The following is a 13,101-nucleotide window of genomic DNA, read 5'->3' on the forward strand; positions in this document are numbered from 1 at the left end:
GCATTCTCATCTGATTTTTCATTTTGGAAAGTTTTTGAAGAATAGCGGGTCCAAGCCTGGACTCCCGGCATGTCCCTTCTCACCCCACTGTGTCGGCGGTGTTAAGGTTGATTCCAGGGCTGGAGCCTTACATGACGCGCTCCTTCACCATCCCTTGGGCTCTGGCTTGAAGTGGGAGCCAGCACGGTTCTCCCTGCTTTGCAGGAGACCGGTCTTCATCCGCAGCCCTTCAGGATCCTGCTGGACGGAGCACTCATCCCTCAGGGACCTGGCCCTGCGTCTCACAAGCTAAGTATCTGAGACATTTATGTTCGGGGGGTCCCTTGTACTTTATTGTTGGGGAGAGTGTGCTGTGTAACTGTTCTGACATTTCCGGCTGGTTCTCTGGTTGTCACCTGAGAACCGCGCCGATGGAGCCTGCGCGCCGGCCGCATCGCTTAAATTTAGGCCCCGGCTTCACCTGAGGCATAGTTTCGATTTCACTGCCCTTGCATGTCAATCATGCAGAGGGACAGTGCGGCTCCGCCCAGTCGCCGTTCGGCACAGGGGAGGGACACTCCTCTCTGAGTAAATGTCCCCTCCCCTTTAAATCTCCTTGGCCCTCCAGATCCCGCTCTCAGGGTTGGTCCCGCCCCCTCTCCTCGCTCCGGCGCCATTTTATCAGTGTTCTCAGCGATCGGCGCTGGCTGCAGCATCCCTGCTAATCTGTCTGGGGGTCCGGGCTGTGGGATCTGGAGGGCACACAAACGGTCTGGTAAGCCACAACCTCCGGTTGTGGACCTGCTTATATACTCTCTGGGGGTCACTCTGGCTCAGAGCCCCCACTTCAGCAGCATGTCTCACAAAAGGAGCAAGGCTGCAAGGCTGTACTCTATATGCACTGCATGTAAGCTCGTGCTGCATGAACCGAGCACATATCCACATTGTGATGCCTGCTCTAACCTGACAATGCCTCAGCCTGGAATCGCACCCACAGTGGTCCCTCCGGCTGCTCCGGCTCCGGTGGCTGAACCCCCGGCTTGGGTAGAATCCTTCTCTAGGTCAATCTCCCAGTCTTTTGCCGACTCCATGGGACAGCTGTCCCGGACTTTGCTGAACATGCATCAGCCCCCTTCTCAGGGCGCCTCTGCTGCTAGGGCTCTCTCAGCGGAACTCACAGAGGATTCTTCATCTGGTCCCAGACCCCGTCCTCCTAAAAGGAGACGCAGGGCTCCCTCTCCTTCCTCGTCCCGTGGCTCTGATTCAAGAGCTGACTCGCAGGACGAGGAGGATGCCGTTACTGGGGGCTCGGAGGCGGCCTCCATGTGCCCCATTGATCTGTCCGAAAGTGACTCTGATGTTAGTGATTTGATTGCGTCCATTAATTCTGTACTGGACCTCAATCCGCCAGTATCAGAGGAGCAACCCTCTCTGGCAGAAAAGCACCAGTTTACCTTGCCTAAGAGGACAAGGAGTGTGTTCTTTAACCACTCCAGTTTTCAGGCCACTGTGACCAAGCCTAGGGCCTGTCTTGACAAACGCTTCCCAAAGCATGGTTCTGATGACCGTTTTCCCTTTCCACCAGAGGTGGACAAGGAGTGGGCTCATTCACCAAAGGTAGACCCTCCGGTGTCTAGACTCTCAGCCCGGACCGTTGTATCAGTGGCTGATGGCACCTCTCTTAAAGATTCCACTGACCGCCAGGTTGACCTTCTGGCCAAATCTGTATATGAGGCGGCAGGGGCCTCGTTCTCCCCATCTTTTGCAGCAGTGTGGGCTCTCAAAGCCATCTCTGCTTCTCTAGAGGAGATGCATTCCCTCACCAGGGAATCTATGCCCGAAATGGTTGCCTTAACTTCCCAAGCTTCAGCTTTTTCATCCTTTGCCATGTCTGCCATGCTGGAGGCTTCTCACCGCACTGCGGTGGCTTCGGCTAATTCCCTCGCTATCCGCAGGATCTTGTGGCTTCGAGAGTGGAAGGCAGACGCTTCTTCAAAGAAGTACCTTGCTGGGTCCAGGCTGTTCGGTGAACAACTGGATGAAATTATTAAGGAAGCTACTGGCGGGAAGAGTACTTCTATGCCACAAACTAAAACCAGGAAACCTGTCCAGGGCAGGAACCAGTCGAGGTTTCGTTCCTTTCGTTCCTCCAACTGGTCGTCCTCTAAGCCCTCGGCCTCGTCCACTAACTCAGCCAAGGACCAAAAACCCAACTGGCGCACGAAGCCGCGTCCTCAGAAGACCGCAGGAGCTGCTGCCACTAAGGCAGCCTCCTCTTGACTATCTGGCCGCGCCAGCAAGGTCCTTGGTCGGTGGCAGGCTCTCCCACTTTGGCGACGTGTGGTTTCAACACGTCTCCGATCAGTGGGTGCGGGATATAATCTCCCACGGCTACAGGATAGAATTCTCTTCCAGCCCGCCAAACAGATTTTTTCTGTCAACTCCCCCCTGCTCCAAGGCCGCCGCCTTCTCTCAGGCCGTGGCATCCTTGCAGGCCAACGGAGTAATTGTACCGGTTCCCGCCCAGGAACGGTTCAGAGGTTTCTACTCAAATCTCTTTCTAGTTCCCAAAAAGGACGGTTCCTTCCGGCCCATCCTGGATCTCAAGCTTCTCAACAAGCATGTTCAGGTGCGGCATTTTCGCATGGAGTCTCTGCGATCAGTCATTGCCTCAATGACCCAAGGAGATTTCCTGGCATCCATCGACATCAGAGATGCCTATCTGCATGTGCCAATTGCAGTTTCACACCAGCATTGGCTACGTTTTGCAATCTGAGAGGAACATTTCCAATTCGTGGCTCTCCCCTTCGGGTTAGCCACGGCCCCTCGAGTATTCACCAAGGTCATGGCAGCAGTGGTTGCGGTTCTGCACCTCCAGGGGTTGGTAGTGATTCCTTACCTGGACGACCTTCTAGTCAAGGCTTCATCCAGTGCAGACTGTCAGCGGAGTGTCTCGCTCACTCTCGCCACTCTAGTCCAATTCGGGTGGCTTGTCAATCTGCCCAAATCCACTCTGACCCCGACCCAGAGGCTCAGGTACCTAGGGATGCAATTCGAGACTCTGCCGGCACTTGTGAAGCTGCCCTTAGTCAAACAGCAGTCCCTCCATCTGGCGGTGCGCTCTTTGCTGAGGCCCCCGCCGTCATTCCATCAGGCACCTAATGCAGGTGCTGGGTCAGATGGTGGCGTCAATGGAAGCGATTCCCTTTGCCCAGTTCCATCTGCGTCCTCTGCAGCTGGACATTCTCCGCTGTTGGGACAAGCGGACTTCCTCCTTGCACAGGTTAGTGGCTCTGTCGCCACAGACCAGGGGCTCCCTTCAGTGGTGGCTTCGGCCCCTCTCTCTGTCTCAGGGACGCTCCTTCCTGGCCCCGTCCTGGGTGATCCTCACCACGGATGCCAGTCTATCCGGCTGGGGAGCGGTATATCTCCACCACAGAGCGCAGGGCACTTGGACTCCGTCCGAGTCAACCCTTTCAATCAATGTGCTGGAAACCAGAGCTGTGCTTCTAGCTCTCTTAGCCTTTCACCACCTGTTGGCGGGCAAGCACATCCGAGTCCAGTCAGACAACGCGACAGCGGTTGCCTACATCAATCACCAAGGCGGGACACGCAGCCGCCTGGCAATGTTGGAGGTACAACGCATCCTTCAGTGGACGGAGGACTCAAAGTCCACCATATCCGCAGTCCACATCCCAGGCGTGGAAAACTGGGAGGCAGATTATCTCAGCCGTCAAACCGTGGACCGTGGCGAGTGGTCCCTGCATCCGGCAGTGTTCCGGTCAATCTGCCGCAAGTGGGGCACTCCGGACGTGGATCTAATGGCATCCCGGCACAACAACAAAGTTCCGGTTTACGTGGCTCGCTCCCACGATCCTCAGGCCTTTGCAGCGGACGCTCTGGTTCAAGATTGGTCCCAGTTTCGTCTGTCCTAAGTGTTTCCCCCTCTAGCTCTCTTGCCCAGAGTCCTGCGCAAGATCAGAATAGAGGGCCGTCGGGTCATCCTCATTGCTCCGGACTGGCCCAGGCGAGCTTGGTACCCAGACCTGCTCCATCTGTCCGTAGAGGTGCCGTGGCATCTCCCGGACCGTCCAGACCTTCTCTCACAAGGTCCGTTTTTCCGCCAGAATTCTGTGGCTCTTGAGTCCTGGATCTTGACAACTTCTGGCATTCCTCCTGAAGTCATCTCCACTATGACTCGGGCTCGGAAGTCTTCCTCGGCCAAAATCTATCACAGGACCTGGAGAATTTTCCTGTCCTGGTGTCGCTCTTCCGGCCATGCTCCTTGGCCTTTTTCCTTGCCGACCCTCCTGTCCTTTCTACAGTCCGGTCTGCAGCTAGGACTAGCCCTCAATTCCCTCAAGGGACAGGTCTCGGCTCTGTCAGTGTTGTTCCAGCGGCATATCGCCCGGCTGGCTCAGGTGCGCACCTTCATGCAGGGCGCGTCTCACATCATTCCGCCTTACCGGCGGCCTTTGGATCCCTGGGACCTCAATCTGGTCCTCACGGCCTTGCAGAAACCCCCCTTTGAGCCTCTTAGGGAGGTTTCTTTGTCTCGTCTTTCACCGAAAGTGGTCTTTCTAGTGGCCATAACTTCCCTCAGGAGAGTCTCTGATTTGGCTGCGCTCTCTTCGGAGTCACCTTTTTTGGTTTTTCATCAAGACAAGGTGGTTCTCCGTCCGACTCCGGACTTTCTCCCTAAGGTGGTTTCTCCTTTCCACCTTAACCAGGACATTTCCCTGCCTTCCTTTTGTCCGGCTTCTGTTCATCGCTTTGAAAAAGCGTTGCATACTCTGCATCTGGTGCGGGCGCTCCGGATCTATGTGTCTCGCACCGCTGTTCTTAGGCGGTGCACATCTCTTTTTGTGCTAACCACAGGTCGGCGTAAGGGCCTCTCGGCTTCTAAGCAGACCTTAGCTCGTTGGATTAGGTCGGCCATTTCCGATGCCTACCAGTGTACTCAGGTGCCTCCCCCGCCGGGGATCAAGGCACACTCGACCAGAGCTGTCTGTGCCTCTTGGGCTTTCAGGCACCAGGCTACGGCTCAGCAGGTCTGTCAGGCTGCCACTTGGACTAGCCTGCATACCTTTTCAAAGCACTACCAAGTGCATGCTCATGCTTCGGCAGATGCGAGCTTGGGCAGACACATCCTTCAGGCGGCTGTCGCCCATTTGTGAAGTTAGGTTCCGCCTACTTCCCAGTTTTCTGTTTATTCCCACCCATGGACTGCTTTGAGACGTCCCATGGTCTGGGTCTCCCATAAGGAACGATGAAGAAAAAGAGAATTTTGTTTACTTACCGTAAATTCTTTTTCTTATAGTTCCGTATTGGGAGACCCAGCTCCCTCCCTGTTGCCTGTTGGCAGTTTCTTGTTCCGCGTGTTTTCACCGGATGTTGTTGTAGACAGAGGCTCCGGTTGTTCCGGTTCTTGCTCTATCTCTACTTGTGGGTGGCTACTCTCCTTCAGCTTTTGCACTAAACTGGCTATATTTGGTTATCCAGGGGGTGTATATGCTAGGAGGGAGGAGCTACACTTTTAAGTGTAGTACTTTGTGTGTCCTCCGGAGGCAGAAGCTATACACCCAATGTCTGGGTCTCCCAATACGGAACTATAAGAAAAATAATTTACGGTAAGTAAACAAAATTCTCTTTTTTTTTTTTTTTATTGCTTTCAGTCCTGAAAAATGCTGATATTTTTTTTTTTTTTTTTTTTCTGCACCAAATCTGCAAGAAGAAAATACTCAACATGTGCACGACTCTTCAGAATTCTCATAGACTTTGCTGGCATCAGGATTTGCTTGCAGTTTTGTGACAACTGCACTAAAAAACCCCACAAATGCACTGTGTGCACGCAGCCTTAGTCTCTTGACTGCCCACCGGATGACTGACAGCTGTGATGTGTGGGTGCAGTGATATTGACCCTGGTGGGGTTTTTTTTAACCTGGCTGTGTAATGTTTCTCACCGAGCCTCGCTTGCGTTGCAGGCCAGCTGGTCGTCTGCACCCTGTGCTCCTGCGTGATGAAGACGAAGCAGATCTGGCTGTTCTCCGCTCACATGCTCCCCCTGCTGGCTCGTCTCTGCCTTGTCCCCATCGAGACCATAGTCTTCATTAACAAGTTTGCCATGATTTTTACGGGACTCGAAGTGCTGTACTTCTTAGCATCCAACCTGCTGGTGCCCTTCAATCTCGCCAAGTCGGCGTACAGGGAGCTCGTCCAGGTAAAAACGTCAACGTCCTGCTGATAAACTTACACCCTATAAGCCGAGAGTGGCTCCCTATCTTTGATTCTCCCCCACCTATCAAACCCTATATGCCGAGAGTGACTCCCTATCTTTGATTCTCCCCCACCTATCAAACCCTATAAGCCGAGAGTGACTCCCTATCTTTGATTCTCCCCCACCTATCAAACCCTATAAGCCGAGAGTGACTCCCTATCTTTGATTCTCCCCCACCTATCAAATATTGATATCCTTATTACTCAATTAGACACAAAGTCCATATGCGAACAAAAAGCCAGGAAGATCCTAAACAAGGATTTATCCCAGCTAATGAGCTACTCAAATAGCATATCAAACCAAGAGAGAAATGAGTAGTGATGCTTCAAAAAATTATTAATGGTAAATATTATACGTACAGGTGATAAATAGGGTCAGGGATGTGATTTCTTGCTTCATCAGAAATCATCATAAGGCCTAAGACACAGGCGAGAAAATTGGTGCGAGTGGAGTGCGATAAAACATTTCCTTCCACTCGGACCAGTATTAGCCTGTGTGTCAGCGCACATGAGCGATTATTTTCTCAGCCCTAATCGGACCGAGAAAACAGTCGCAGCATGCTGTGGGTGTAATGCGAGGCTCTTTCTCTCACACCCATTCATGTGAATAGGGCGAGAGAAAAATCGCACTGAACTCGCGGTATACCGCGCGTGCAGAGCGAGAATCGCAGTAGCCGGCTACGGAGGACAGAGGGATATAAATCCGGCCCGCCCCTCCTCGGAGCCGGCCCGCCCCTCCTCGGAGCCGGCCCGCCCCTCCTCGGAGCCGGCCCGCCCCTCCTCGGAGCCGGCCCGCCCCTCCTCGGAGCCGGCCCGCCCCTCCTCGGAGCCGGCCCGCCCCTCCTCGGAGCCGGCCCGCCCCTCCTCGGAGCCGGCCCGCCCCTCCTCGGAGCCGGCCCGCCCCTCCTCGGAGCCGGCCCGCCCCTCCTCGGAGCCGGCCCGCCCCTCCTCGGAGCCGGCCCGCCCCTCCTCGGAGCCGGCCCGCCCCTCCTCGGAGCCGGCCCGCCCCTCCTCGGAGCCGGCCCGCCCCTCCTCGGAGCCGGCCCGCCCCTCCTCGGAGCCGGCCCGCCCCTCCTCGGAGCCGGCCCGCCCCTCCTCGGAGCCGGCCCGCCCCTCCTCGGAGCCGGCCCGCCCCTCCTCGGAGCCGGCCCGCCCGCATGATCGGACCTTAGACGCAGGCACAGTAGCATGACACTCGGCTCCTGCTGTGCTGCCAGCGCGAGCCGAGTGTCATGCGAGCATCGCAGTAGTGCCCCGTGTGGCCCTGGCCTAGTCATTCATTGTCTCTCTGATGAAGCGAGAAATCACATCCCTGTGAAACGTGCGTTGGAGTCTAGTGTTGGTGGAGATTTTCCTCTCCACCTTTCTGGCCTGCCTGTACTGTGTTTGGCACTTTTTCTCACCATTTATATTTAAGCTATATTTAAGTATAGGGATACTTTATATATTTTTGCATCAATATGGATTTTATATCCTGTACAGCAGTCCGGTCTTTGCCTTTTAACATCCTCTCCTCATGTTGTGCCCATTCATGTATACAGGTCTTTTCCTGACCCTATTTATCACCTGTACGTATAATATTTACCTTATTACTCAATGTCTATAGGCTCCGCTTTTCTGCCATCTCTAGCTGTTGTGATACTACAACTCCCAACATATCCCGTGCAATCACCAGCCCGCTGTACACCTCCCGGTAATATAAGCACACATGACTGATTTTTTTTCTCCGTATTGTCCCCTCGCAGGTAGTGGAAGTGTACGGCCTCCTGGCTCTGGGGATGTCTCTCTGGAACCAGCTGGTGGTGCCCGTGCTGTTCATGGTCTTCTGGCTCGTCCTGTTTGCCCTTCAGATCTACACGTACTTCAGTACACGTGACCAGCCGACCTCCCGAGAGAGACTGCTGTTCCTCTTCCTTACAAGGTGCGTCCCTTTTTATCCAACCGCTTAGATTCCGCAGTCTCCATTGCCCCCCGGCATCTATAGCAGTTGATCTGGTAGCACTGTATCAGCTGTTACAGAAAGCAATCTGCAGAATTGTGAATGCAGCTCTGGACTAAATGCAATATATGCATCTGTTGCAGTCCTTACAGAGATCTGTATGTCGCCACTCATCATATTCATCACCCGTAACATACTCCATATTTGTATCGGTTGCTAAGGTGCGGCTGATACAAAGCAGATAGCAGAAGTGACCTGTCAGACGCAGACCTCGGGTCCAGGACTGGAATGCTGCTTAGTCAGAGCCCAATGTTAATTGACTTGGAAAGATGATTACATTCCAGAGATATCCGGCCGATGAGCGAGCACGCCACGTGGTATAGTCTGATTTCACGCACTCATTATATATACACAACCAAAAGTATTCATCCTATAATTATCATTCACATTATATATACACCATTATTTATAGGCGTGTGTATGTATATGTATATATGTGTATGTATGTAATATATATTATATATGTGTGTGTATGTGCGTGTGTGTATATGTGTATATATGTGTATATGTGTATATATGTGTATATGTATATATATATATATATATATATATATATGTGTGTGTGTATATATGTATGTATGTGTGTATATATATATATATATATATATATATATATAATATATTTATGTATATTGTATATGTATGTCATATGAAAAAGTTTGGGCACCGCTATTAATGTTAACCTTTTTTCTTTATAACAATTTGGGTTTTTGCAGCAGCTATTTCAGTTTCATATATCTAATAACTGATGGACTGAGTAATATTTCTGGATTAAAATGAGGTTTATTCTACTGACAGAAAATGTGCAATCCGCATTTAAACAAAATTTGACCGATGCAAAAGTATGGGCACCTCAACGTAAAAGTGACATTAATATTTTGTAGATCCTCCTTTTGCAAAAATCACAGCCTCTAGTCGCTTCCTGTAGCTTTTAATGAGTTCCTGGATCCTGGATGAAGGTAGATTTGACCATTCCTGTTTACAAAACAATTCCAGTTCAGTTAAGTTTGATGGTCGCCGAGCATGGACAGCCGCTTCACATCATCCCACAGATGTTCAATGATATTCAGATCTGGGGACTGGGATGGCCATTCCAGAACATTGTAATTGTTCCTCTGCATGAATGCCTGAGTAGATCTGGAGCAGTGTTTTAGATCATTGTCTTGCTGAAATATCCATCCCCTGCGTAACTTCAACTTCGTCACTGATTCTTGCACATTATTGCCAAGAATCTGCTGATAGTTAGTTGAATCCATGCGACCCTCAACTTTAACAAGATTCCCGGTGCCGGCATTGGCCACACAGCCCCAAAGCATGATAGAACCTCCACCAAATTTTACTGTGGGTAGCAAGTGCTTTTCTTGGAATGGTGTGTTTTTTGCCTCCATGCATAACGCCTTTTTGTATGACCAAACAACTCAATCTTTGTTTCACCAGTCCACAGGCCCTTCTTCCAAAATGTAACTGGCTTGTCCAAATGTGCTTTTGCATACCTCAGGCGACTGTTTGTGGCGTGCTTGCAGAAACGGCTTCTTTCGCATCCCTCTCCCATACAGCTTCTCCTTGTGCAATGTGCGCTGTATTGTTGACCGATGCACAGTGACACCATCTGCAGCAAGATGATGCTGCAGGTCTTTGGAGGTGGTCTGTGGATTGTCCTTGACTGTTCTCACCATTCTTCTTCTCTGCCTTTCTGATATTTTTCTTGGCCTGCCCCTTCTGGGCTTAACAAGAACTGTACCTGTGTTCTTCCATTTCCTTACTATGTTCCTCACAGTGGAAACTGACAGTTTAAATCTCTGAGACAACTTTTTGTACCTTCCCCTGAACAACTATGTGGAATAATCTTTGTTTTCAGTTCATTTGAGAGTTGTTTTGAGGAGCCCATGATGCCACTCTTCATAGGAGATTCCAATAGGAGAACAACTTGCAAGTGGCCACCTTAAATACCTTTTCCCATGACTGGATACACCTGCCTATGAAGTTCAAAGCTCAATGAGGTTACAAAACCAATTTAGTGCTTCAGTAAGTCAGTAAAAAGTAGTTAGGAGTGTTCAAATCAAGAAATTGATAAGGGTGCCCATACTTTTGCACCGGTCAAATTTTGCTTAAATGCGGATTGCACATCTTCTGTTAGTACAATAAACCTCATTTCAATCCAGAAATATTACTCAGTCCATCAGTTATTAGATATATGAAACTGAAATAGCTGCTGCAAAACCCCAAATTGTTATAAAGAAAAAAGGTTAACATTAATAGGGGTGCCCAAACTTTTTCATATGACTGTATGTATAATATATATATATATATATGTGTATGTATGTATATATATAATATATGTATGTGTGTGTATATATATATATATATATATATGTATGTATGTATGTATGTATGTATGTATGTATGTGTATATGTATGTATATATATATATATATATATATATATATATATATATATATATATATATATATATATATATATATATATATATACATATACACATACATACATACATATATATATATATATATATATATATATATATATATATATATATATATATATATATATATATATATATATATATATATATATATATATATATATATATATATATATATATATATATATATATATATATATATATATATATATATATATATGTGTGTGTGTGTGTATATGTGTATGTATATATGTATGCATGCACGCATACACACACACACACACACGTGTGTATGTATATGTAGAGCCTTGAAAAGTATTCATCCCCCTGTTAACTTTGACACACTTTTCACCCGCAGACCAGGGGGTGGTGGTGGAGTGGTAGTCACAGGAGGCTGGGGCGGTGGTGGAGCGGGGTCACAGAAGGCAGGGACGATGGTGGTGTGGGGTCACAGGAGGATGGGACAATGGTGGAGTGGGGGTCACAGGAGGCTGGGGCGGCGGTGGAGCGGGGTCATAGGAGGCTGGGGCGGTAGTGGAGCGAGGTCACGGGAGGCAGGGGCAGTGGAGTGGGGTCACTGGAGGCGCGGGCGGTGGTGGAACAGGAGGATGCTGCGGGCGGAGCAGCAAGTGTTCCCATATGCTTGCTACGGGAGCTTTGAGGTAGGCAACATCCAGAAACTGTCGGCGGTGCGGGATTCATAGAACTGGCTCCTGGAATCAGCACGTGCGCAGATTGAGCTGTCTGCTCAGTGACAAGCCGAGATCTCATCTGCGCACGCGCCACCTCTGACGCAGTTTTCCTTAAGTCCACTGCTGGGAGATCAATGGGACGAGGTGGCGTGTGCCCAGACGAACGAGACCTTGAGCTGAGAGTGCCATCTGCTCGCGCACTGACTCTGGGAGCCATTATTTGAAGCTTGCAGCCCCAGCACAGCCCACAGCATTGCCCCTGCCTCCTGCTGCTCCTCTCCACCACCTCCTGGTAAGCTACATTTGGATTATAAGACATATCCCTCACTTTCCTCCCAAATTTTTGGAAGGAAGAGTGCGTTTTAGAATCTGAAAAATACAGTAATTTTAAATCTGAAAACTGACGTGCATTTGTATTCAGCCCCTGTCCCTGAGTGAATACTTTGTAGGATCACCTTTCCCTGCAGTTACTGCTGCGAGTCTTTTGGGGTCGGTTTCTCCGGCTTTGCTCATCTAGAGGTGACATTTTCCCCTTCTTTGCCCTCGCTCAGTGAGGTTGGATGGAGACGTCTGCGATCAGAAATTATCAATTTTGTCACAATTCTCAATGGGATTTTGGTCTGGACTATGACTGGGCCGATAACACACAGGAATATGCTCCGATCTAAACCCTCCATTGTAGCTCTGGCAGGATGTTTGGGGTCGGTGTCTTGCTGGAAGGCGAACCTACAACCCAGACGCAAGTCTTTCGCAGCCTCTAATAGGTTTTCCTCCAGGATTGCCCTGTTTTTAGCTCCATCCATCTTTCAATCATCTCTGACCAGCTTCTCTGCCCCTGCTGAAGAAAAGCCTCCCCTCAGCAGGATGCTGCCTGCACCATGTGTGACGGTGGGGATGGTGTTTTCAGGGTGATGTGCAGGGTTAGTTTTCCACCATCCAGAGCGTTTTGCATTTAACCCAAAAAGTTCTACCTTGGTCTCTTCTGACGAGAGCCCCTTCTCCCACTGCTCCTTGTGACCCCTACATGGCTTTTGGGAAAGTGTAAACTGGGCTTTTTATAGCTTACTTTCTGAAATTGCTTTCCTCTTGCAATTCTTCCATTCAGCCCAGATTTGTGGAGTATATGATTAATACTTGTCCTGTGGACAGATTCTCCCCCCAGACCTGTGGATTTCTGCAGCTCCTCAAGTGACCATGGGCTTCTTGGCTGCTTCTCTTATTAGTCCTCTCCTTTCATGGGATGTCCGTTTTGGTGGACTTCCATATCTTGGTAGGTTTGCAGTTGTGCCATACTTCTCCCCTTTTTGGATGATGGATTGATCAGTGCTCTGTGAGATGTTCAGAGCTTGGGCTATTTTTTATAACCTCACCCTGCTCCACAACTTTATCCCTGACCTGTCTGGTGTGTTCCTTGGTTTTCATTATGCTGTTTGATCCCCAATGTTTTCATACAAGCATCCGAGGCCTTCACAGAACATCTGTGGTTATACTGAGAATAAATCACACACAGGTGGACTGAATTTACTATCAAGGCTACTTCTGGAGGTAATCGGTCACTCCAGATTTTATTTAGGGGCATCAGACTACAGGGGGCTGAATACTAATGCACAGCATAATTTTCAGATTTGTAATTTTAAAATATTCACCTATACTTGCTCCATAAAATTGTGAAAAAATGTGGAAAAATTCACATCTCCAGCGTCTGTCACTTT

The 13,101-nt window shown here is 49.6% G+C and overlaps 1 protein-coding gene across 1 annotated transcript in view; it reads left to right on the top strand.

Annotated features, from left to right (window-relative positions):
• Positions 1-13,101, top strand: part of RNF145 (ring finger protein 145) — a 124,610-nt gene that overhangs the window by 56,212 nt on the left and 55,297 nt on the right. Inside the window, 2 exon segments of the mRNA XM_075344288.1 lie at positions 5,964-6,199; positions 8,001-8,176. Of these exon segments, the coding sequence (XP_075200403.1) occupies positions 5,964-6,199; positions 8,001-8,176 (412 nt within the window).

The sequence above is a fragment of the Anomaloglossus baeobatrachus genome, chromosome 4, assembly GCF_048569485.1.
Source record: "Anomaloglossus baeobatrachus isolate aAnoBae1 chromosome 4, aAnoBae1.hap1, whole genome shotgun sequence".
NCBI lineage: Eukaryota > Metazoa > Chordata > Amphibia > Anura > Aromobatidae > Anomaloglossus > Anomaloglossus baeobatrachus.